The 26,865-nt window shown below is 42.0% G+C and overlaps 1 protein-coding gene across 2 annotated transcripts in view; it reads left to right on the top strand.

Annotated features, from left to right (window-relative positions):
- The window catches only part of Mov10l1 (Mov10 like RISC complex RNA helicase 1), a 73,388-nt gene that overhangs the window by 31,022 nt on the left and 15,501 nt on the right, over nt 1-26,865 (top strand). For both annotated transcript variants that reach the window (XM_037197455.1, XM_037197454.1), the window contains exons 13-22: nt 1,581-1,672; nt 6,027-6,085; nt 6,507-6,604; nt 11,827-11,926; nt 13,533-13,711; nt 14,471-14,617; nt 15,266-15,387; nt 16,818-16,917; nt 18,015-18,179; nt 18,717-18,890. In XM_037197455.1, the coding sequence (XP_037053350.1) occupies nt 1,581-1,672; nt 6,027-6,085; nt 6,507-6,604; nt 11,827-11,926; nt 13,533-13,711; nt 14,471-14,617; nt 15,266-15,387; nt 16,818-16,917; nt 18,015-18,179; nt 18,717-18,890 (1,236 nt within the window). The remainder of the gene's footprint in view (nt 1-1,580; nt 1,673-6,026; nt 6,086-6,506; nt 6,605-11,826; nt 11,927-13,532; nt 13,712-14,470; nt 14,618-15,265; nt 15,388-16,817; nt 16,918-18,014; nt 18,180-18,716; nt 18,891-26,865) is intronic.

Here is a 26,865-nt window from a genome sequence, read left to right as displayed (position 1 = left end):
ATGTGCTGATCCCTTACTGAGAGCTACTCACTTCCAATTAACCACAGAGGATCTTCTTGCCAAGCATGTGCTAGATGTCTTAATTAGGTTTCTGTTGTTGTGATAAAACACCATAACCAGAGCTGGGGAGATAGCTCAGAGTTAAGAGCATTGACTGCTCTTCCAGAGGTCCTGAGTTCAATTCCTGGCAACCACATGGTGGCTCACAACCATCTATAATGAGATCTGATGCCCTCTTCTGGCCTGCAGGTAAACATGCAGACAGAACACTGTATATATAATAAATCTTTAAAAAATAAACAAACTCACCGTGACCAAAGCTTGAGGAAGAAGGGGTTTATTTACAGTCTGTCATCAGAGGAAGCCAAAGCATGACGTCAAGGTGGCAACCATGGAGGAGTGCAGCAGCTTATTGACTTGTCTCTAATGGGCTGCTGCCCAGTCTGATAGATCACCCAACAACCTTCTCAGGGGTAGCACCACCTACAGTGGGTAGGGCTTTCCCCAGTGGATCATTCATCAAGAAAATGTCCCATAGACCTGCCTACAGGCCAATCTGAGGTGTTTCCTCAGTTGAGTTCCTCTTCTCAAATGACTAGCTTGTGTCAGATTGACTTAGAAGTAACTAGGGCTCTAGAGAACACACACTGCCCCACCTGCAGCCTTCCCAGTACCCCTCTCTTGCCTTTACTTCTGACTACTCTGGCTGTTGTAATGTTTTTAAGTTGCCTTGTGCTTGCTTTTATGTGTCTTTCCGTTTTCTTACTTCGTTTGCAGCTTTTCAGATAGAAGGTCAAGTCAGTCTGCAGTATCCTAGGCTGCTGAGGATCCTGGCCCCACACTCTTAGTGATCAGGGTTAGTGTGCTTAGTGACCTTAGGTTGTGGGTTCCCTTCCTTTCACTTTTGTAATCTCTGGGTAACTCAGGAGCCTCTGCCAGGTGGCTTTCCTCAGAAAGGACTGTGGCAGCATCTCCTGAGAATGGGAGGACTCTGTGACAGTCTGTCGCAGTGTTTACTGTGCGTCACCTTCTGCCCACAGCCTCAGGGTCCGGATTCTCACTGCAGCTTCTGACCTTGCACAGTGTCAGGCCTGGGCTTTGAAAAGCCACACAGCCTCAGCGCAGCTTCCACCTGAGGATGTTTGGGTCCCTTTCTTTCCTATTCAGATGAAAGTATGAGGTCTTATTTTATGCAGGATCCAGCTTCATTTAACCTCTGTACTACTAGAAAAGGAAGTCCTGAGTGACCTTTCTGTGGAGGCTTTAACTCAGCAGGACCACTCATGACTTGGGGTCGTTGGCAGGTTGATCTCCTTTGATCTTGTACACCACATTGTCAGTGTACTTGGCACAGGGAGAGACTGGTTAAGTGTTGCTGATGTGAATGAAGACATCACCCCTGTTTGTGTAGTTTAAGAATGATTTACTCACTCTCAGTTAATTTTGCAGATACGTAAGATTTTGGCTCAGATCTGTAAAATGATATTTTCATGATGTATTCCCAACTATAGATGCAAGATTGTCCTAGAAAGTCCAGTCTAGTGTGTAGAAGTTGAACCACTCATTTGTTTTTTTTTTAGATTCATGAAGAAGATGTAACTCTTAAGCTTAATCCAGGATTTGAACAAATGTATAATTTTGAACCTATGGATGTCGAGTTTACATATAATAGGTAAGGTTTTAGTGAGTTTAATAAAAATGTTTTTTCATCCTCCCATATGGTCTATCCTTGAGTGAATCAGTTGAAGTCTCCATGGGCATGCAAGAGATGGCTTGTTAGCCATCCTGTGCTAACATCCCAAAAGGCAGCAGCACTGACTATGGCCCAGAGTGATAGTCTGGAGCCAGCTCGGGCTAAATGCCCACAGGGAAAATGACAGTCTGGGGCTAGCTGGGCTAGATGCCCACAGGGAAAACAGAAGGATTGCTGGTGGAGAGAAAAAAATCTGCCCTCAGAGGTCTTCAGAAACTCGTGAAACCAATTTCTTCTTGCCAGAAAGAGCCACTTCCCTTATCTCCCTTGCCTCTGGCAAATGGGGCATGTGGATCTCTGTTGGCATGTACCTGTGGTACGTATCAAAGCCACTAAGCTCTGGCCTGCAAGCCCCCATGCTAGCCGCCTGGCTTTTCTGAGAGCTAGCCCTGGCAGTTGAGAGTTTACTGTTCTCTCTGTCCCTGAGAGATAGACATAGCAGCCTTGGACTACCCCAAGTACCTCTGGCTCTTCTCTCTCCACCACCAGAGAGAGAGCCATACAGCAGTTTTATGTTTACAATAAACCTCTTCCTACAGATGGAGAAGTCCAGTTTGGTGGTTTCACTGCACTCTCAGTTACAACCTGGGAGCAGAGCAATGGGCCCCTTTCCAGAGGGTCCAGCCCCTCCTAACCAATCACGTATTTCTGAGGAATTCTAAGTGTAGGCTTTTATCTCTTGGATCAGTTTGAGGAAAATTGATGCTATTAGGATATCGTCCTCTAGTCCTTTGAAAACATGATTCTCTCCTTTCATTTACATATGTCGTCAGTTTCCTTTTAGCAATATGTACTTCTCAGTTTGTAGTTTTACATGTTTTCAGCAGGTGTGTCCTTTTTTGTTTGTTGGTTTGGGTTTTTTGTTTTTTTTTTTTTTTTTTTTGAGACAGGGTGACAGAGTCTCACTATATAGCCTTGGCTGACCTGTCTCCGCCTCCTGGATATTGGGATTAAAGCCATGCACCACCACTCCTGGCTCCTGGCCCTGTTTTTTTAATTTAATACTATTGTAAACAGTATTACCTTTAATTTCCAATTGCTTGCTCTCGGTATTTCCTCTCAGCAAGGAGTTCAAGGTGACATGGAAGGTTTTGACATATCCTAGCAGATTGAGGAGAGAGATTCCTAGTTTACTGATAATTTTTAGTCAAGAATAAATACTGAGCACTGAGGAGGGAGAGGCAGACAAATCTCTGAGTTCCAGGCCAGCCAGGTCTACATAGTGAGAACCTGTCTCAAACACACAGAATAGATACTGATGTTGTCAAATGCTTTTCTGTATCTTTTGAAATTATGTGGGGTTTTCTGTCTTGGGTTCATCAGTCAGTTTTCTTAATTTGTTTTCTAATGTAATTTCACCTTTGTCTCCTGAAATGAACAGTATTTGGTCATGATGTGGGTTTTTTTGTTTTTTTAATGTGTGTTAGGTCTGATTTGCTAAAATTTTACTCATTTTTTATATTTATGTTCATGAGATATATTGGTCTACAGTATATTGTATATTCTGGAAAACTTTCATTTCTTCCTTAGGCATTTGATAGAGTCACCTCTGAGGCCTTCTAGATCTGGAGTTTTCTTTGTGGGAATCTTTAAAGCTGTGTGTTCTATTGTTCTACTAGAAAAAGAATCTTTTAGGTTTAGTACTAGATTCTTTTTATTTGCATGCATGTGTGTGTTTGTATATGTACATGTGGGCATGCGTGCATATAAGTGTCTATGATATATGTGGTTCGTGTGCCATAGTGCACGTGGAGGTCAGAGGAAGACTTTGTGGAGTCACTTCTCTCCTTCCACCCTTGAGTTTGGGAATTAAACTCAGATCATCAGACTTGGTGGCAAGTCCCAAGTCCCTTTACCCACTGAGCCATCCTCTTGGCCTGGTTATTAGGTTCCTGTAAGCTTTAGGAGTCTGTCATTTTAAGAACTCTGTACTTCATCCAGGTTGTCTTATTTGCATTTAAGTTAGTTACAGAATTTTCTTATTCTATTTTTCCTATAGTTGTCATCTATAGTGATTTCACATTTCTAATTCCTGATGTTAGTGGGTTTTGTTTTTTTCCCTCTCTCATCAATATCCTAGAAATGTGGGGTCTTTTATTATTTTTATTTTATCTTATATGTGTGTGAGTAACTCTTGCCTGCCATGTCTGTGCATTATATGCATGTCTGGTGCCCATGGAAGCCATAAGAGGGCATCAATTCCCCTAGGACTGGAGTTACAGATGGTTGTTAGCTGCCATGTGGGTGTGGGAATCTAACCTTGATCCCCTGCAAGAGCAGTCAGTACTCTTAACTACTGGGCCATCTCTCCGGGCCTTGAAGTATGTTATTTTAGTGACCTTGTCAAAGACTCCACTCTTGGCTTCACTAGCATACCATTCTTTACTGTTCTTCTGTTCCCAGTTGCATTAAGTTTTGCTCTGATCTTGTATTATTTCCTTTTTCCTATTTCTCTTGGGCTCCATCTGCTTTTCTTTCTCCAGCTCCTCATATTATTATAAGTGGAGACCAAAGATTGAAGGCCTTCCTTTTTCTACCTCATGTGTTTAGTGCTGGATGAATATTACCCTGACTTTACCACTCTAGCTTAGTTACTGGTCACTTAGTCCTGAGTGAAGATATAATAGATTCTTTTTTTAAAAGACTCTGTGCATGTATATGTGTGCGTGCGTGTGTGTGTGTGTGTGTGTGTGTGTGTGTGTGTGTGTGTGTGTGTGTGTCTGTGTTGCACACATGCATGAATGTAGATGACAGAGGATAGCGTCAGATTTCCTGGAGCTGGAGTTACAGGTTGTAAGCTACACAACAGGGATGCTAGAATCTGAGCTCTCGTCCTCTGCGATAACAGAGTGCTCTAAAAAGCTGAGCCATCTCTCCAGCCCCAAGATTCTCTTTATCTTGCACAAAGATGCTAAAATAGACAGTTGACATCTTGCACATCTTCCTCTTGAACCACTAGTTCATATCTAGGGAAGTTGGGTTTTGTGATCCTTTCTCATTTCTGCCCTCTGGACGTCTTGTGTATTGTCCTGTGTTCCCCAATGCATATACATGCTACATCTACTTAATTTTTCTCATTTTCTATCTCTTTGTTAGAGTCAGTTTGGCCAAGTCCTGGGGTGATTCTATCCCAGCTCTTATCCCTCTTTATATGGAGTTTATTGTATCCCAAGCAATTATCTTGAAAAGATAGGAAAACAGAGCTTACACAGGTTCAGTGCCCCTCACAGAGACACCCCCAGAGTATCTGTGGTGACAGGCACCACAGAAGTAGATCTTGATACTAGTTTTTAGCATCCACCCCACACCCTCTAGTAGTTAGGAATGGTCAAGTGTCTATGTTGTGTCCCACAGCCATCTGAGCCTTCAAGAAACCTGTCCTTTATCTCTACGAAGGCATGAGTCAGTTCTGCTCTGTAATTGGAGCAACATTGCCCAGTAGAACAGATAAAGCATCTTCATTTGTGCTTTTGGAGTATTGGTAATCCTGACTTATTGAAAATGGGTTTTTATTTCCTGTGTTTTTATTCTTTGTTTTTTTTTCCCAATTTCAAATGAAAAAAAACCTTACAGCAAAACTGTTTTTCTCTTGACACAGTAATATCAATATTTTCCTTACTCTTCTAGAAGGATGGTGCCTGCTGTCCTGATATCTCAGTTGTCTTTGCTTAAACTTTGGTATAAAACTCCTAATTGTCTGATGTTTTTTAAAGCTCCCCTTCCCTCTCCCTTCACATAAGGGCAGGAACATGCCTTTATGACCCTGTAACATCTGACCTCTGTATGGTCTTTTATCTACAAGCTTTTTGTAAAGTTTGTGTTAGAGTGATTGCTGTAAGTTTATTGTCTTGTCTGTTTCCTGTTGCTACAACAGATATCATAGGCTGGATAATTTATAAAGAAAAGATTTATTCTCACAGTTCTGAAGACTTTTGTAGCATTGGTGAGGGCCTTCTTGCTACATCAAAACATGGCAAGAGAATACAGGAACGGGCCAGAGAAAGCCAGGACAGTGAGTTTAATTCATTTTATACATTTAATACATTTCTGTGTAACAAAGTTGTTTACACAGAAATAGTTTGACCTCATGGCCTTATCATCTCTTAAAGGTCATACCCTCCAAAGCCATCACAGAGGCAATAAATTGTAGTCACGAGCACATAAATAAAAATTTGATCTAAGCTTTGGAGTTTGGAGGTAACATTCGTGTGGTAACATTTACATAATAAAATTTTTGTTTAAGGTTCATATTTTATGTTTTTCTTTCTGGCAGGACCACAAGCAGACGGTGTCACTATGCACTTGAACAAGTCATCCATTTGGGTGTAAAAGGTAGTGTTTTGTACATTGGTAGTATTAAAACTCCCTAGAGTATGTTTATAGAGTTCTTCAGTTATATGTAAGAAATATGACAGTACATGTTTTTACCTTCCTACTGGGCAGTTTATACTCCGCCTCTTTTTTTTTTTTTTTTACTACTTTAACTATGTAAAAAATAGCATACTTAAATAATTGAAAATTAATTTATTCTCTGTATTTACTCCTGGTAATGTAATTCATCTTTGTTCTCACAGGGATAAGTAATAGCTTGTTGCAAAGTCTATGCAATATTATTTAATGTTAAAACTAGGAAAAGGGGAATCTGAAAAGAATAGAATGAAATATGAACTATTTCAGAATCAGCCATTAATGTTTAGGTTGTCTTCATACTTTTAAATAATATCTGCCCCTTTTACTTTTTCTTGTTTCAAAGTATTATTTCCAGAAGAAATCATTTTACAGTCTCCTCAGGTGACAGGGAATTGGAGCCTTGCACAGGACACCAAAATTGATGGACAGTCCATCACCAAGGTAGTGTTTTGATGGCTATGATATACTTAAGTATATAATATGAATTCAATTCTCACTCGACTGGAGTATTAGAGGAATGTTATTCACAAATAATCCAAAGTTTCAGTTAAATAAAACTAAAATTACTGGGTGTGGTGGTTTATACCTTTAATCCCAGCACTTGGGAAGCAGAGGTAGGCAGACCTCTGTAAGTTCAAAGCCAACCTGGTCTACAGAATGAGTTGCAGGACAGCCAGAAATACATAATGAGACTGTCTCAAAAGCGGGGAGGGGAGCTGGAGAGATGGCTTATTGGTTAAGAGTACTTGCTGCTCTTCAAGAGGATCCAGATTTGACACTCGGCATGTACATGGCAGCTAACTGCCTCTAACTCCAGTTCCAAAGAACCTGACGCTCTCTTCTGGCCCTTAAGGGCATTGTATGCACATGGTGCACAGACATGCAGACAAATCCATACACATATAATAAAAAATAAATCTTAATAAAGTAAAATATTCATAGGGTGTATTTAGTTTAAATGTGCATACAATTATATATAGGACCAGGATGCTATAATATATTTAAAAAGGGAAAAATAAGATATGGGTGCTTGTATGATCATATCAATTTATTTTAAAATTGTGTGCTTTTAAGTGGTGCACACCTTTAATCCTAGCACTCAGGAGCCTCTTTGTGAGTTTGAGGCCAGCCTGGTCTACAGTAAGAATTCCAAGACATCCAGGGCTATTTATTATGACCCTGTCGGGGAAAAAAAAATTGCTCTCTTTAAATGTTGGAGGGGGGCATTTACATGCTTGTATATGCATAGAAAATGTCTAACTAATGTTAGCTTAGCGCATCACTAACATTTGTAGTCTGTAAACGTTGCAAAGACACTCTATTTTTTACTTCGCTAATCCTGTGCTTCTATGAATGGTCACTTAGTGCCTTTGTATTGGAGGTAGTGTATTAGGCTCTTAGTACACTTTATGAATAAAATAGTAGTTTTTATTTACCATTGTGTTTCTAGTAATATGAAAAATCATCCATGCCAGCTTGAGGTTTGCAAACTACAATTGTGTGCTGTTGGAATGTGATTTCATGGGAATGTCTTAAGTGTATAATAAATATAAAATTTCAAATTACGTGTAATATTTGGAAACTCTTTTACTATTCTATAAGTACTCTCCAAAAATGCAAAAGGGGGCTGGAGAGATGGCTTAGAGGTTAAGAGCATTGACTGCTCTTCCAGAGGTCCTGAGTTCAATTCTCAGCAACCACATGGTGACTCACAACCATCTGTAATGAGATCTGGTGCCCTCTTCTGGCCTGCAGTCATACATGCTGTATACATAATAAATGAATAAATCTTTTAAAGAAAAGTGCAAAAGGTAGGAGTCTTGTTGCTTGGAACCTCTGTAATTGCTTTATTTTATAATGGTTTAGCATATACATTCATTGTATATTAATGTCATTATGACATTTTTATACATGTACTTAATATATTTTTATCACAGTCACACCCCCATTGATCTCTCTTGTCTTTTTCTCACTCCCTTATCCTTTTCTCTTCCCAGTTCACCCCCCTCCCCATCTGCTTTCATCTCTTTTATGAGGGTTGCTTACAGGAGCATAATTGAGAGTTCATTTACAGTAGTATGAGCATCTTACCATTGCTGTACCACTCAAGAAAATGTTTCTCCCTCCCCTCTCAGCCATTAGCTGTGCATAAATCTTCTAGGGTGGTGAAGTCCATAAGCCTTTCTCTCTCCTCCATGACAGGCTCAGGCTAGTCTTGTACAGATAATGACAGCTGCTATAAGCTGAAGAGTACAGTGGTCTTGTTGTGCCCAGAAATCTATGATCCACTTGTCTTCCCACCTTTTCCCTGGCTTTTATATCCTTCCTGCCCCTGATTTTGTGGCACTTTCTGAGCCATGAAGGTGATGACACAGATGTCTCATTGATGGCTGGGCATTCAACAGTTACTTATTTTCAGTACTTTGACCAGTTATGAGTATCTTTAGTAATTACTGACTAATGTTAACAAAAAATAAACTCCAACAAAACTGACCGTAGCGTTTATGATAAGCATTAAACATAGTTATTTAGAAGCAAAAGTGGTAGTTTTACAGCTGGGGAGATGGCTTAGTGGGTAAAAGCACCTATTGCTCAACCATGAGGACTTGAGTTCAAATCTTAGAGCCCATGGAAAGTTGGGCTACAGTAGTGCACATCTGACCTCCCAGCATTCCTATATCAAATGGGAGGCAGTTTTAGGAGACTCCTGGATGCTAGCCTGGAGTCCACAGCAGTGGACAATAAAACATGCCCTGTCTCAAGGTACAATGTGAGGAATAACATCCATGATTGTCCTCTGGCCTACATACCACCAATCATGGCATGTGCACATTTGCACTCATCAAACATGTACATATATACTCATATGTACCACACACACAGAAAATGGCAGTTATAGGATGCTCACTCAATCGTGGAAAACACTATAAATGAAATAAGAAAAGGTTATTCATTAAAAATTATCAGCTGGGAGCCAGAAAGATAGCTCAGCAGTTAAAGAGCACTGGCTGCTTTTCCAGAGGACCTAAATTCAATTACCAGCAACCACATGATGGCTCACAGTCATCTGTAGTGAGAGATCTTCTGGCATAAAGGAGTGCATGCAGATAGAGCACTCATATATAAAGTAAACAAATCCTCAGCTATGTATTTACTTCTAGGCATCTATTTTGATTTGAAAATAGAAGTCTTCATTGAACATAGATACACTTTGATCTGTCTTTCATCACCTTACTCCTGGTTCATTCCATTGCCTGATTCTCAAGAAAAGTCTGTGTAGCCGAGTGGTGGTGGCGCACACCTTTAATTTCAGTCCTCGGGAGGCAGAACCAAGCAGATCTCTTGTGAGGCCAGCCTGGTCTACAGAGCAAGATCCAGGACAGGCACCAAAACTACACAGAGAAACCCTGTCTCGAAAAACCAAAAGAAAAAAAAGAGAAAAGAAAGAAACAAACAAAAGTCTGTGGAGGAGATGGTAGGATGGGGTGAAGAGAAGCTACTGCTATTTAGATGAGTATTTCCTGACTAGCTGAATCATTGTATTCTTAAGTGCAGAATATTATTTCTAGCCAAGTTATAAATAAATTCTAGCATTCCATCAGTCAACCAAGATGGAGTTATAGGAACTAGAGCAGGGAAAAAATGTAAGGAAGCATATTGGGGCCATGTGTGGTATCTATCACACACCTATAATTTCAGCCCGGGCTCCATTAACAATATTGTGTCTCAAACAAAACCCCCGGTGTCTTAAGAAGATGAGTAAAATTGCTAAACCGTAACCCAGATTGATTGGAGATGGAGTACACATACAGGTGACTGATATCAAGAATATGGTAAATGTGACTCCGAGACACATCACTATCCGAAGGACAAAGGCATATTCTTATGGTAATTAATTTTACATGTCACCTTGACTGGGCCAAAGAGTATCCAGAAGCACAGTGAATCTTATTCTGGGTGTATCAGTGATCTGGGTATATCATCTTGTGGATGAGATTGACATTTGAATTTGTGTGTTGGTAAAGCTTACTGCCCCCACTTAATGTTCGAATGGCAGCCAGTCAGATGAGGCCTGACTAGGATAAACAGACTGACATACCCTACTTCCTAGCACTCGCATACAATAGGAAAGGGGTTCTCCTCCTGTCAGTGTCTACAGTTGGAACTCCAGCATTCTGCCATCAGACTCATACTGGAGCATGGCTGTTCTTGGAGCCTTGAGACACCAGCCATCTTACTGAAACTAACACCTTTGGCAAGCCTCCTGATTCTCATTCCTTAGCCTTAGGCTGGAACATAACCATCAACTCTCCTGGTCCTTAGCTTGCTGACTACAGGTTTTAGGAGTCCTTTGAGACAGTTCCTAGTACAGTTGTACCTCTCCCCAGCCCATGTTGTTGTTGTTTAGTTTGTTGTCTTGTCAACATGCCTAGATTTTTTTTTTTCTCAAGACAGGGTTTCTCTGTGTAGCTTTGCGCCTTTCCTTGATTTCGCTCTATAGACCAGACTGGCCTCGAACTCACAAAGATCCGCCTGCCTCTGCCTCCTGAGTGCGCCACCACTGCCCGGCCATGCCTAGCTTTTGACATGGGTTTTAGGAATTGAACTCAGGTCCTTATACCTGCATGGGAAGCATTTTACCAACTCTGCCATCTCCCGTCACAAATCTGTGAATCTTAACATTCCAGCTAGTTTTATTGTTGTTTTCGGAAACTTAACCAAGTTGTTCTAAAATATAAATTTTAAAATCTAATTATAGATTTCATATATACATGAAATACACATTAGAAAATATGTATGTAAAGGCCACAGATACCTATGGCAGTATTGAAAAAGAATACTTACCTGTCCTCATATTAAAGTATATCCTCATACTAGACTATGGTCAGACAAATACAATTACAGGACCAGACACATGGACCAAGACCATACCAGTTATCCTCTGCAGCCCCAGTAACAGTGATGGGAGGTCACATGGGGAAATCCTGGAATAAAATTTGACAGTGCATATATTTTTAATGGAGAAATTTTATCATGTGCATTTACAAGATTGATTTTATGAAAGGCATTGAGTGTACAAAGATACATGTGCAAAGCTATGAATTAGAGAATGTTTGTAATAGAAGAATTAAAAACTCAATTCCATTGGCCCAAAGCAAATATATCAATATTCAAACATACCTGCAAAACCGGTTCTTGTGTGGGCTTTGAACACAGTCGACAGGCAGTGCTGGCTTTCTGTGTTCTCGGGAAGGCGTGGAGCTGCTGCACAGCAGAGTTCTGTTGCCTTCAGGAGAGGTATTCCCAAGGCTGCCTAGCAGAGCCAGGCTCTAGGCTGTGCTGTCAGCCTTCCCTGCTTACAGGAAGAGGCAGGATGTATGTTAATCAAATCAAACTTAGATCCTCTTTGTTTCAATTTTATTGTGACAAAAATCAGTTTGTTTACATTTATTTTTCAAAGAGCTGGGGAAGGAAACCTTAAACTTTGAGGCAAGTTTTTATTGACTATCTCATGTTTGAATTATGTTTCAAGGGGTAGACCTAGCCAAAGAATCGTTAAATGTGACAGCAGAATGTTGTTGGTAGGTGTGTGTGCTGCTCTTTAAATAAGTTTCTGTTCACAAAGCTATCGTTGTAACTGCTCTCTTCATGATCATTTCCAGAACAAGAAAACACTGGTGGACCAAACTAAACATACAACAAAGGAGAGGCACGTGGCTACTACAGACCTGCCAGAGAAGGCTGACTCCACTGCAGAGACTAGTGAGTGGGGTAGAAGTGTATACTGAGCTCAGAGAAGAACAGTGAAGAAACCTGTAACTGAAAGAAGGTGCCTGAGAAGCACACTGTGGTTGGAGATCATCGTGACAGACACATTGTCCACAGAGAAGGCTGAAGCCCCATCTGCATGATCCCAAGGGGTGTCTAGATGGTTTAGATTACTTTAGAAAAAACTTAGATTGTGTATTATTCTTGCCATGCATGCTCTTAAGTTGTTGTATCCTCAGGGTATATTTAAGTCAAGAGTCTTAACAATGTCACCCAAGCTGGTCTTAAATTCATGGACTCAAGTGATCCCTCACTTAGCCTAGATAGCAAAACCTACAAGCAGGATTCAGCACACCTGACTTGTAATACTGACAAACACAAATGCCTAGTAAACATTTAAAAAAATGTTCAACATCTATAGCCATCAGGGAAATACAAATTAAAACTACTCAAAATTCTTTCTCACCGCAGCCAGAGAGGCTAAGTGAGACAAGACAACAAATACTGATAAGAATTCATATTTACTACTAGTAAATCAGTCTAGAAGTTTCAAAAACTAAAATCTAAAGTAGTGTTGAAGAAGCACTGGCTGTTCATGCAGAGGACTCATGTTTGGTCCCTATGCCTACATGGCAGCTCACAACCATCTACAACTCCAGTTCCAGTGATCTGACACCTCTTCTGGCTCTGCAGGCACCAGGCACTCGTGTGTTATGCATAGACATACATGAAGGCAAATACTCATACATACAAAATAGATCTTTTTAAAAAAAATAATATAAATAGAGGAACTGTCATATTGTCCAGCTATACTACTGGATATATACCCCAAGAAATCTAAGTATACAAGAGATGCTTGCAGATATATACTTATTGTTAAATTAATCATCATTGCTAAAATGTGGAATCAACCCATCCAATTGGAGATAAAATTTTAATTACATATACACAATTGAATTATATTAAGATAAAAATGAAGTCATGGTCCTTTTCTGGAAAATTATGAAATGGAAATTATTAAGCAGTTTCCCAGACTTGAAAAGACAAATACCAAGTGGTTTTCCCTCATATGCAGATTTTAAATTTTAGTTATTAGATATGTATATATGTTGGTATATAGGTCATAAAAGTAGGGTACTGTGAGAAGGAATGAGTTCTTAAGGGGGCATTGGGAAAAGAAGAAGGGGTGTCAGAGTGCATGTGACGTGAAAGCAGAATGCAAGCAGTGGGTGTGGAGACTGCGGGTCAGGAAGGTCACCCAGAACTAAGTGTATGTGAAAGTACCACAGTGAAACTTACTGCTTTGTATGCTGACTTTAAAACAACTCATTTAAATGTTTAGGGGAAATCACCAACAAAAAAGGTTTTTAAGCCCTGTATGTAATATTTCAGGTGATGCAGTATCTATAAGTGGCTTAGAAAGCTAAGTTACTTTTCCTGACTTTGCCTCAAAAAACACAGATGATTCTGTAACATGTTCTCTTGTCATACTGAAAGTTATTGGCATTGTCAGGTTTTATTTGGCCTTTATAGCATCTAATAAGCAGTTGTGCAAAGCTCTGTGGCCTCTGACTAGGCTGTCTTTCCACTTCCAATGCAGTGGATGAAATTCAGATCCCTAATGCAACAGATAAGGAGTTCTTCAATCCATTGCTCAATGAGAACCAGAAGCTGGCAGTGAGGAGGATTCTGAGTGGCGACTGCCGACCCCTCCCATACATTCTTTTTGGACCTCCTGGAACTGGGAAGACTGTGACAATAATTGAGGCTGTTTTGCAGGTAAGGACAGTGGTGCTGTTTGCTGTGGGTCTGTGCTGTGTTGATGTGTTTAGTCTGAGAAAGTATTAGTTTAAACTTTAGAGACATTTGTGAAGAACTTGAGAAAGATTTAGCTACTAACATTGTCTGTTTATGTATTAAGATTTTAAGTTTATTTCATAAGTGTAGAAGGAAACTTCATTTCTAGAATAGTAAACCTTTGATCCTATTGTGAGGCTTTACTGAAGAAGTTGCCTGGATAGTACTGAAGCCACGACTCTGTAGCTCTTGCTGGTATCTCCTTTATATTTCCAATTAAGTTTATGAAAATACTGTATATATAGTACTACAGTGTCATTCCAGATTTTGATTAGCAAGCACACTCTAAGTGTTCTGTGCTATACTGCAAGCTGGGCTTGTGAGATTGATGTAACTTGGTGCTGTCTATGGAGATGTCTGTGGAGATGTGTGTGGAAGGTTGTGGTTGCAGAGATGGGGATATACCATATACAGGCTTTGGATAACCCTGCATTCTCTCTTTTTCTGTATGTATGTGGGAGTAGTGGGGGGTGGGGGCTACCACCTGATTACATCTCATCTGTGGCCAGTGAGGCAGAGTAGTCAGTCACTTTGACGTTGCAAGGAGTGTCTCAGGTGCTCAGGGATTAGTATCCAAGCCCACACCCTTCATTCCCTATAAAGAAATCTGTACGCTGGATACAGACCTAGGGTTTCCACTCTGTGGCAATAAGATCCCTGGTCTCTTACTTCTTAATTAAGGTACATTTTGCTCTACCGGACAGTCGGATTTTGGTGTGCGCTCCCTCCAACAGTGCTGCTGACCTTGTGTGTTTGCGGCTTCATGAGAGCAAGGTACTGAAGCCAGCTGCCATGGTCCGGGTGAATGCCACCTGCAGATTTGAGGAGGTAAGCCCAGGCAGGGATGGGCACCTGGAATCCTTCATGAAGAATGCCAAGTGGGCAGGTTTTAGCAGGAGGTAATCGCTTGGTAGACACCAAACTATCGTAGAAAGTTGTAATGGAGAAATTGCTCAGTCTTGTGATACAGCTCAGCTACACGATGGGTTCTTATTCCTGAATATTTCATTGTATTCTCACACTCTCTGATTAACAGTGTTTTTGTGGACATTCTCAGTTTTGTTAAATTCTCATGTTGTGCTTTCATTTAATTCTTCAAATGTGTTCTAGTTTCTTTTTAGTTCTGTTTTATTGATTTGGTTATCACTATCCCTTTTGGGAAATTAGAGGATCCTAGTTTGCTTTTGAATAAAATATTGCTCAAAAAAGAAATTGTGACTAGAAAAATATTTTAAGTTCTTTTCTGGGTTATGTAAAAGATTATAGTATATTCATGCCTTTAGAGTCCATAAAACATGGACTTAATATGAAAAGATAAGACATTTTAATTTAAGATAATCATTAATAATTAGTCATCACTAAGAAGTATCAACAAGGCAAGATTATCTTGTAGAATTCCAACCTTGCTGTTCTGTCCAGTTTAAGGAAATGATCAATAAATTGAAAACCAAACTGACTTTAACCTCTTTGCCCCAGACTATTATTGATGCCATCAAACCATATTGCAGAGATGGAGAAGATATCTGGAGAGCCTCACGCTTCAGGATAATAATCACCACATGTAGCAGTGCAGGACTGTTTTACCAGATAGGTGTGAGGTAAGTACCAGGTGTTTGAGGAACAGAGTTCCCTAGACAGTTTGAATCTCCCACACTTACGTCAGAAGAGGTTGACCAGATAGAGATTGAGTAGTGGAGGGGGGTGTCAGCCATAGGATAAGAACAATAAGGAGGGGGGCATCTTTTCTGAGGAAACTGGGATCATTGATGAGACCAAAGAGACTCAAAGGGTTCAGCAATAGAATGGATATGCAAGTAAGCTAGGAACATGTAAAAAATCCTGTGAGCCGGGCGGTGGTGGCTCACACCTTTAATCCCAGCACTCGGGAGGCAGAGGCAGGAGGATCTCTGTGAGATCAAGGCCAGCCTGGTCTCCAAAGCGAGTTCCAGGAAAGGCGCAAAGCTACACAGAGAAACCCTGTCTCGAAAAACCAAAAAAAAAAAAAAAAATCCTGTGGGTAGAGAGCCCTGAACATGTTCACATAAAGGAAACCTCAGAGTTGGGACCTGGTAAGCAAGAATGGAGACAGGAGCTATAACAAGAGTCCTGGCTCCGAAGGTTTCAGTTTTTAGAAGAGGCATTAGGATATGACCCTCACTTTAGAAGAATTCCACTGCATGAGTAGCTTAAAGCATCGATGGAAGGCAGGCTACATAGAAAACAACCGGGTCTGTGAGGTTAGTCCTGGGTGGAGGCAGCTCAAGTACCCACTAGTGGTGTCTCCCCAAGAAGGTGGAGCATTGATGGTGCAGGGGGTGGGAGGAGGTGGGCTGAGGACCAGAGAAAGCTTCCTAAGAACATGTCCTCAGTGCTAGGAAGAATGTCCCAAGAGCTGAAAAGAAACTGAGTGAGGAAGCTTCATACCAGTGCGTTAGAAGTGAGCCAGGGAGGCTGCAAGCTGTCCTGCTAAGAAGAGGAGGTAGCACAGGCCAGGCTGAGGAAGAAGGAAGAGCAAGGATGAATCTCAACTCCTGAGATCCTGAGGACAGACAGCTCTGCAGCTTGGAGCAGACTCATCCCAGGATGTAGCTGTGAAATCACTAATGAGACAGTCTACATTTAATGATTCAAGTACAAAACTTAGAACTTTTGTATTTCAGACTAGCCACTGGGAGGGTACAGGTCTAAGCAAAGGCAAAGGATTTTTGTGATACAAGGTGCCAGAACTCTAAGCTGCCGGGGGGCTCTCAGGCTTTGTTTATACTCACCCTCACCCCTTCATGTCCTTACAAATAAGTACACCTTCTGCTTACAGAACACCAGCTGCTGATAGGGATTCATGAGTCTCCTAGCAGGCCTGCAGCTGTTGTGACCCCAAGTCATGTGACACACATACCTCTTGGTCTCATTTTCCTTGGAGAACCCCACTATAATCTCAGGACCCCAGAGCAGAGCTTTGCCAATATGTGTTAGGTAGCAGTTGCTAAACCATACAATGAAATTACCATTCAGACATCTTTGGCTCTAGAGTTGGATACTTCACACACGTGTTTGTGGATGAGGCAGGGCAGGCAAGTGAGCCAGAATGCCTTATTCCTCTGGGACTGATTTCAGACATCAATGGCCAGGTAAGGCCTGTGTCTTTTGTGTGTTTCTGTCTTACTAGTTTCCCTTGGTGACAGTCACAGCGTTCAAGTAAAAGTGCTAGGACCCTGAGAATCTGGGAGGTCAGAGCTGTGCTGTTCATCACAGCCTCAATCTTTTGTGGCTGGGAAGAAAGGCCCTTGCTTGTTACTGTTTACTCGATTGCAAACAGAAGCTAAGAGCCATTGTAGTACTGGGAACACAATGGCAGGGTCAACAACAGTTTCTGGTATGGCAAAGGGGAGAAGACAGAGCTTCATGCCCTGCTAAGATCTGGCTGTCATTTCCATTACATTTTTCAGGGTCTCCTCACTCAAGCCCCCAGCCCCTCCAACTCTGTGTGCTCCTGCAGATCCCCATCTGATCTTCTCTATGGTACTTTGGACAGTGACATGATTATCACCTTAGAACATGTTTCTTTCAGTACCCCCAGCTGAGAGGTCATCTGGCATCCACTTGTGAACTTGTCAGGCTCCTCCAGACGTGTTCCCACCATCTCCCCTCAAGTCACCAGGCTCTATGAGACAGAGTACTAGGAGGAACTAAGGAGCAAACAAGGACTGGTCTAATTAGAATACTTAAGAGACTGGTCAGCATGATATTAATGTGTGTGAGGCCTACAAGGAAAAGGCATCATGGAAAGGGCCAGGGGTAGTTTCCCATGGCCAGGCACAGCAGCAAATTCCAGAACACAAGCTGAATCCCTGAGGCTTTTGCCACATTGAGAGATAAGTGGAAGAGGTGGCTGGACTGCTGTACCAGGACTGATAAAGCAGGTCATAGCTGCTTAGTAGAGAAGCCTGAGTCTCGAGCCCATCTAGTTTCTCCTTCCCTACTTCTCTGTCTAGGCCATTGTCAATTCCATAGCCTGTGTCTACCATAGCCTCTCAGCGTTTTCCCTCATTCCACATAACCAGAGTAGGCAAGGAGGCCCCTGCCTGTACAGCCCAACCCCTAGTCTATTCAGAGACACTTGCCTGTTAGTTCTCCTAGCTCTTCTGCTGTAGTTGGACTGTATGCCTGTCTACTCCCCACCATCCTTGTATCCTTGTATCCATATACATCCTTGTATGTGCTATAGATTGTGCTTGCTGGAGACCCCATGCAGCTTGGCCCAGTCATCAAGTCCAGGCTGGCCATGGCCTATGGGTTGAATGTGTCTATGTTGGAGAGATTGATGTCCAGACCAGCATACCTGAGAGATGAGAATGCCTTTGGTGCTTGTGGTGCATACAACCCTCTTTTGGTGAGTTCCAAACTCTCTGCCTTGTCACACAAATGGAAAAAGAGCAAACAGTTGGAGGAAAAAAGCATTTCCTCATATTGGTGCTATCCCCAGGACCTAAGATGCACCAGGGCTGTGAGAGCAGCTCTTACTTTCTGTCCCCAGTGCTGAGTCAGAGCTTTATCGGGCTTCATTTAAAGGCTGAGCTTGTAAGACAGCAGACCAACCCAAGAGGACCTGTCCAGAGCTGACTGCACCCTTAAGAGACAGTCAACAATCAGGACCCAGGAGAATCACAAAAGAGGCCTTTTGTCCCTCCTGATGTTTACCTTTTCTGTTAAAATGGATCCTTGAGATTCTCAGTCTCTGAGAAACTTGGCCTGGCATCAGATTTCAAGCTAAAAGAACAGAGAGAGGCAGGAGCAGGGGACTACCCCCATGAAGTCAACATTAAGATGGTTGGTTTTAAGTTTGTCTTGCAAGGTCAAAAGGGAAAAACCTGAACAGAAACTGTGTGGTTTTGACTCCTTGTGATCTGTGCCTACCCTTTCCCTACAGGTCACAAAGCTAGTGAAGAACTATAGGTCCCACTCGGCCCTGCTGGCACTGCCCTCTCGCCTGTTCTACCATAGGGAGCTTGAGGTCTGTGCTGATCCCAAAGTAGTGACTTCGCTGCTGGGCTGGGAGAAGCTGCCCAGAAAAGGCTTCCCTCTCATCTTTCATGGCGTGAGGGTAAGTCTGCCTTGACTGCTGAGTGCTCCTTGCATCAGGTGGTGCAGGAAGGGAAAGAGGAGGTGGTGTCTTCATTCAGAGAACAACCATGATGTGTGATTTCCAGTGTTGTGTGTCCCCTGCCTATGCTACATTAGCCAAGCATTCCCTGTGGGCCTGAGCTGAGGGAAGATGGGTGCTGATGTCTTAAGTGTAAGGCTGCTGACCTCTCCTGTCAGATTCCATACAGAAAGAGCTTAAGAATAGATAATGCAGGCCCTGTCCTTTGCTGTTTGCATTAGATAAATACTAGATCCCAAAAGGAAACACAGGCCAGTATCCAAGAGCTCAAAGTGTGGATTAGAAGTCCAGGAGGATGGGCTAGAGAGATGGCTCAGTAGTTAAGAGTGCTTCTCACTTTTGCAGACCTTTATTCAATTCCCAACACTCAGATTGGTTGGCACATAACCACTTGTAACTCCAGCTCTAGGAGATTTGATGCCTTTAAGTCTCCATGAGCACCTACACTACCATATACATACAGACAGACATAATGAAAATTAAAATAAATCTTGGAATAAACAAAGGCTGAGAAGTAAGGCAGGAAGGACCAATGGAAGCTGAGCATCAAGGACTGACATCTTGACAAGGTTTGCCATGTCCTCAGGACCAGTCAAGCTGAGAACCCAGAAGAACCAGTCAACTGGGGCTGGAGAGATGGCTCAGAGGTTAAGAGCATTGGCTACTCTTCCAGAAGTCCTGAGTTCAATCCTGGCAACCACGTGGTAGCTCACAACCATCCATAATGAGATCTGGTGCCCTCTTCTGGTGTGCAGACAGAACACTGTATAGACAATAAATAAATAAAATTAAAGAAAAAAAAAAAAAAAAAAAAAGAACCAGTCAACCAAGCACTCATCCCCAGCTCCAGAGGTGGGGGAATGGCAAGGACAGAGTCTCCTTCCTACAAGACCTCACAGAGTGGGGTTGAGGTGCTCATCAGTTAAAATGCATTGCAGGTAGTCATTAAAGCAGGTCGTTTGTATTGGGAATTTGGTTGTCAGAACCAGAAATCAAGATTTACATTCACCCTCCCAAAAGGAGAGGATTTGAGTTTTCCAGAATTAGTGTCACACTCAGAAGGGAAGATGGTGTCAGATAGCTCTCCTCTCCCATAGCCTGGTCTTATCAGTATGTGAGCCCACAGACAGCTGCACCCAAGTGCAGTCCCTGCCTCAGTTTCTCTCTAAACCCTTAAGGAGAAAAGGTGTTCAGACTCCGTTAGAAGTACATCTGCAGAATCGTGCCGTGGCTCTGGAGCACCCTGTAAGGCTGTTTATCAGTGCTTACCAAGCCCTAATGTGCCTCCCTACCCCAGGACACCCTCCCTGGGGTCTGGGCAGCTCTGCCCATCCTCAGAAGCCTCTAGTACATCAGGAAAGACAAGTGGCTGTTAGAGTATCAAGAAATGAGCCTTGTGAGGCATAACCAGTATTAACTGTGAAACAAAGGCCCAAAGCTTTACTTGAGCAAATGAGGATGTGTTCATAAGTAGAAGCTCAAGATCTTAAAGATGTCACTTCTTCCCAAATTAACCTATATATTTAATACAGTTCACTCCTATAATCTCAACACTCAGGAGACAGAGGCAGGCCAGCCTGATCTACAAAGCAAGTTCCAGGATGGCCAGGGCTGTTACACAGAGAAACCCTGTCTTGAAAAACAAACAAAAAATTACCACAAACTTCTTTATGAGAACTATTTTAATGACAGTTCAAAACGTTTTATTAAAGAAAATGAGTACAGTCCTAGATTCAGTTTTCAATGTTGACAAAAAGAACCAGATAAATGAATCATTAAGACTTGATAGGTTACAAAACATACTACAAAGTTAGAGTAAATCTAAGTGTCCAGTATTAAATATATATTAAATATGCAACTTAGTAGTAGAATACTTGCCTAGCATGTGTAAGATCCTGGGATCAGTCCACCACAAAGACAAAGTGTGTGGGGTATATATGTGTGCATGCATACATATGCACATGTATAGTTGACAATAAAGGTACAAGTTGGTGGAATGGAGTCCAAAAATACCAGTAGATATAGATGATTTTTCTTTATGACACAGGGTTTTACTATGTAATTCTGACTGCCTGGAACCCTTTGTAGACCACACTGGCACTGAACTCACAGAGATCCACCTGCCTCTACCTTCTGAGTGCTGGGATTAAAGACATGCACTACCATGTTTGGCCCAATAAAGAGGATTTTAAGAGAAAAGTGCTTATCAGTCACTGGGAAACAAGATGGAAATATAGATTTGATCACCAACAGGCCCTGGGAGTACTTGGCAACCTAAAGGTCATGTATGGAGGTCAAGGAACATACTCTGGGAGACGGAGGAAGAGGGACCTGTGGACCAATGTCTCTATTTTAGTCCAGGGTAATATCTCACCAGGTTTCTCATGGGCAGGTATTTTGTTGTTCTTTTTGGTTTTTTGGTTTTGTTTGTTTTTAAGATTTAGTTATTATGCAGTGTTCTCTCTGCATGTACCCCTGCAGGCCAGAAGAGGTCACCACATCTCATTTCAGATGGTTGTGAGCCACCATGTGGTTGCTGGGAATTGAACGCAGGTCCTCTTGAAGAGCAGCCAATGCTCTTAAACTCTGAGCCATCTCTCCAGCCCCTTGTTTTGTTTATTTGTTTGTTTGTTTGTTTGAGACAGGATCTCGTGTATATCAGGTTTGCTTTGAACTTGACATATAGCTCAGGATGGCCTTCAACTTGTGGCCCCACTCTGTCTACCTCTAAGTGCTAGGTTTATAGGCATGCACCACCATACCTGGTTTATTCAATACTGGAGATCAAACCATGCATGGCTAGTGTTGTACCTACTGAATCACACCCCCGCCTTGTTTGTTTGTTTGTTTGTTTGTTTGTTTATGACCTGTCTTGTCAACCCAGGCCAACCTTGAACTCAAAATCCTTTTCCCTCCATATCCTTGGTGCTAGAATTACATGTGGAAGCCCTCACACCTGACTTCTATGGACACTTTTAACTTGTGGGTCTGGATCAGGTAGGCAGAGTTTCAGGAGATGATGTAGCACCAAGAGGGGGCACTCTTGCTTGTCTGCATAGTCAGTGCAGTTGTGAGGGTCAGCAGGGACAACCAAGCAGACTGCATCTAGCTATGTCACAGGGAGGTGGTCACTGGGAAGAAGCTGAATAAGACAGTGGTCCAGATAGACCATGTGAAAACTGAGAATAGACTCAGACCTGGAAGCTCTTGAGTGAATAAGCCCTGCTTCTGCTGTGAGAAAGTCCCTTTGTATTTTGACAGATACAGAAGTGATGGAGAATTATCAGAGATCACTATGGGTGATTTAGTCACATTTCAGTATTTTCTAAATGCCAAATTATCTGCTAAGTTCTAGGTCCTGAGAACATGTGGTCCACACCCGGTTTGAGCAGAAAAGACCATACACACCCCTGTGTAAATTGGCTGCAGTGTTGCTGGCAGGCTTGGCCTTTTTTTCCTGAATGCTTGGCTTCCTCTGGTGACAGCAGACAGAATGTCCTTGTGCCCGCCTGTGCTTTGGATGTTCCAGATAGAATTGTTCAATAACGTGTTTACAGCATGCTTAGGGTAGGGCTGAACACCCTAGATACCACAAAACAGGCCCAAAGGAAGCTGTTGTCTCTTGCCACAGGAATTGTCACAGAGAAGCCACAGTATATGTTACGCACAGGCCACCTGGGCTGTGCTGCTTTCTGCTGTAGCAGCACTGAACAGGGCACTACGGCCCATAAGATCCTAAAGCCTTTATCACCTCTTCATGGCAGCACTGTGTCATCCTCTGGTGCAACTGATCTGTCTTTGCCTCTCCTGCTTCATTGTCTCCAGCTTTTATCTGTAGTCCTCCTCCTTTCCTACCTTACTGTTCTTATCTCTTCTCTTACTAGGTTTGTAAATATTTTAAATTAAAATATAATTACATCATTTCCTCCATTCCCTTTCCTTCCTCCAACCCCTTCCATGCACCCCCTTGTTCCCTCTCAAATTCATGGCCTCTTTTTCTGTTATTGTTACATATATGTATAAATACACAAATATATAACTATAACCTGCTGAGTCAGTTTAGTGTTGCTTGTATGTATATGATTTCAGGGCTGACCACTTGGTATTAGATAACCAATTTGGGGGGGGTGCTCGTTCTAATTCTCCCACAATTAGCAGTCCTTTGTTGCCTATAGTTCTTTGGGTGTAGGAGCCAATGAGATTTCCCCCTTCCATAAAAGCATGTCTTTTGGTGTTATTTTTTAGGTCTTGTTTAGTCATCCATATTGTTGAGTTACCATGGCTGTAGCTTCCCTATCATTTCTACAAGACATGCTCTCACAGCAAACTTTCTGGTCCTCGGGCTCCAGCAATCTCTCAGGTCCCCACTTCCATGATGTCCCCAGAGCTTTAGGTGCAAGAGTTGTGTTGTAGATGTGTCCATTGGGACTGGGAACCCCATGATCAGCTGATCGCTGAATTTTGAACAGCTGTGGTTTTCTGTAATGGACTCTGCTGCAAAGGGAAGCTCATTGATGAACGGTAAGAGTACTTAGAATGCCGTTAGTATGCTAGTTTAGTGAAGTAATGGTAGTCGGTTCTCTTCTAAGAGCCATAACCTCATTAGCCCCAGGAATTTGGGTAGGTGTCCAGTACCAGGCATGATTTCTCTTCTGTTAAGCAATCCTTAATTTAATTAGACAGCTATTGGTTCCTACCAAGATATGTATGAGTGCCATTGTTAGACCTTTAAGAATGTCTTGCCATGCTGGTCATTGTTGTAGCTCCTAGGTGTCACAGTTGGGGAGGACTGTTGGCTGCTTCCCTCCTTTGGCAGCTTATATAGCAACTTCTGTTACTATGAAAGCTAGGCCTTGAGGAGGCTTTGAGGTCAGATCCAGCTTGAATCCTCCAAGTCTTGTGACAAAAGTACATGGTGTCTTTAGCAATAGGCACTTACCTTCAACCTCTGGGAGTCAACTATGGGCAACAGAAATAGGATACCTTGTTTGGGGAGTCCAGAGTTCTCTGACTAAAAACTCCTACTATCATTTTTTTAATCCTTGTGCCTTCTGTTTTAATGAGGAGACAGGCCCAGGCTGCCATATCACAGACTAGCTTTCCTTCATCTCTCTTTGTATCCCCCTTTCCTCAATCCCTGCCCCTGGACTGAGTGTGTGTGTGGGGGGAGGGGGGAGGCGGGTCATGACAGATCTGTAGCCAAAATGGACTTTGATTTTTTGATCTTCCTACTCTGCTTTCCAAGTGTTTTGATTATAGACTTGATATAAAATGATACAAGTATATCTGACAAAAGTAATTTTCTTAATGCCTCATAGCTTAGTGTTGGGTGTTTTGTTTTGTTGTTGCTCTGTACCTCCTTGGATAGATTATCATTCTGTGGCTCAGGCTGGCCTGTAAAGCACTGGCCTTTGTCTCCCAGGGATACTCCTGTCTCCACCTCCTGAGTGCTATGATTAAAGTTGTACACTGCTATCTATGCCTGGCCCTTACTTCTGTTTTGTTAAGGTTTTTCGTTTGCTTGCTTTGGGTATTTTCATTCATTGTAGTTTGTTTGTTTGTGTGAGACAGAGTCTCACCGTGTAACTCTGGCTGGGCTTAACTCACTCTGTAGCCCAGGCCAGCCTCGAACTCACAGAGACCCACCTTCCCCTGCCTCCATAGTGCTGGGACTAAAGTGGTGTGCCTCCATGCCTGACTATTCATTGTATTTTATTTTAGTTTTTTTCTTAGAAGCAGCTTGGGTGTCATATTTAATCCAATTTTGGCAAATCAGCTCACTCTTTGGTGGGTCTTATTTCTTCTTTACCTTTATTACTGTTGTTTCCACACTTTCTTTATTTTTCTACTTGATTCTTTGCTATTGTTTGAATTTTTCTGAAACCCAGTATGGTGATGCATGCTTTTAATCTCAACACTCAGGAGGCAGAGGCAGGCAGATTTCTATGAGTTCCAGGCCAGCTTGGTCTATATAAGACCCTGTCTTTTAAAAAAAAAAAAAGAGAGAGAGAGTTAAAAAGTTGACTTGGGGCTGGCAAGATGGCTCAGAGGTTAAGAGCACTGACTGCTCTTCCAGAGCTCCTGAGTTCAATTCCCAGCAACCACATGGTGGCTCACAACCATCTATAATGAGATCTGGTGCCCTCTTCTGGTGTGCAGGGATACAGGCAGGCAGAACATTGTATACATAATAAAGAATTAAATCTTAAAAAAAGTTGACTCTGGTTTATCTTTTATTGAAACCAAGAGGGTCTTGTTTCAATCCCACATACCTGAATGATGGTTCACAATCATCCATGTGGTAGTTTGAATATAACTGGGCCCTATAATATCACTTCTTTCATTCTTTATATCCTGCTTTCCTGCTTTCTCTGTCTCTGGCTGGCCCCTGGCATCTCCCTCTTTTTCTCCCTCATTCTCTCTTCAACCTAGATTCCTCCTTCTCATTCTCTCTGCCCACCAGCCCTGTCTATCCCTCTACTACCTAGCTGTTGACCATTCAGCTTTTTATTAGACCAGCCAGGTGCCTTAGGCAAGCAAGGTAAAACAAATGTAACATATCTTTACATAGTTAAACAAATGCAGCATAAACAAATGCAACAGACCTTTACATAGTTAAACAAATACTCTATTCTACAACAGTATAGGTGGGCTTTGAGGTTTCCTGTGCTCAGGATACCACCCAGTGAGTCAATCAACTTCCTGTTGCCTAAAAAGATGTAGGACTCTCAACTTCTCCAGCACCATGTCTGCCCTCATGCCGCTATAATAATGGACTGAACCTCTGAAACTGTAAGCAACCCCCTCAATTAAATGTTTTACTTTATAAAAGTTGCCATGGTCATGGTGTCTCTTCACAGCAATTAAAAACCCTAAGACAGAAGTTGGTGCCAGGGATTAGGGTATTCCTGTGATAGGCCTGACCATGTGTTTGTTTGAAGGAATTTGAACTTTGGAAGTTTGCGTTATGAAAGTAGTGGAATGCTTTAAGCACTGCTTAAAGGGCCATGCTAGTTGGAACATGGAAGACAGAGGTGCTAAGAGTTATTTAAACTGTCAGAGGTTCACTCAAGAGGTTTCAGAGGAGAAGAATTTTAGTATGTTGCCTAGAAATTGCTCTTGTGATATTTTGGCAAAGAAAATGCCTGCCTGAGGCTAAAATTAAGAGATTTAGGTTAATTCAGTTGGCAGAAGAAAGCTCAAAACAGCCAAGTAGCCTCTCTTGTGTGGATATTGTGTGGTAATAACTAAAGAAGATTTATAATGAAAAGGAGATAAATGGATTAATAAATAGAATAAAAGGAATAGTGAGCTCAGGGCAAGATCCCACCCAGCTAAGTTTGCAACTTGTGGAAAGAAACTAAAGAAAAGGTTAGAGCTGGGTATGGTAGTGCACACCTCTAATCTCAGCACTGGGTAGGCAGAAGCTGACAGATTTCTGAGTCTGAGACCAGCCTAGTCTATAGAGTGAGTTCAAGGACAGCCAAGCATAGGCAGTGAAGGAAAACAGAAAGCTGATGAAAATGTAATTAAACAAGGGAGTCATGTTTCAGCCCCAGCAAGCAGAAGAACTTGGCAGCTTCAGCCACATAGTTCTGGATTTAGAGTTAAGGATAGAAGAAAGAAGTTACAGAATAAAACCACTGTGGCCAAGCATATGTCAGGGGTGTCCCTGAATGGAGTCCTAGTAGAGAGGCCATTTCGTGAAGCTGTGAAGTTGAAACCTAGATTGCCTTGGCGAATGCAAGATGTTAGACATGCCAGAGTCATGGGATACTTGCCAAGGACAGCTGCTATCAGGGAATGGAATCAGCTCAAGAGAAAGAAGTGTGTTGCAGTCAACAAAACTAAATGGAGTTGGAGATGTGTAGAGCTTTTTTTTTTTTTTTTTTTTTTTTTTTTTTTTTGACATCAG

The sequence above is a fragment of the Peromyscus leucopus genome, chromosome 20 (assembly GCF_004664715.2).
Source record: "Peromyscus leucopus breed LL Stock chromosome 20, UCI_PerLeu_2.1, whole genome shotgun sequence".
NCBI classification, from domain to species: Eukaryota; Metazoa; Chordata; class Mammalia; order Rodentia; family Cricetidae; genus Peromyscus; species Peromyscus leucopus.
Note: the sequence above shows the minus strand (reverse complement) of the source record. Positions and strands in the feature narration are given on the sequence as shown.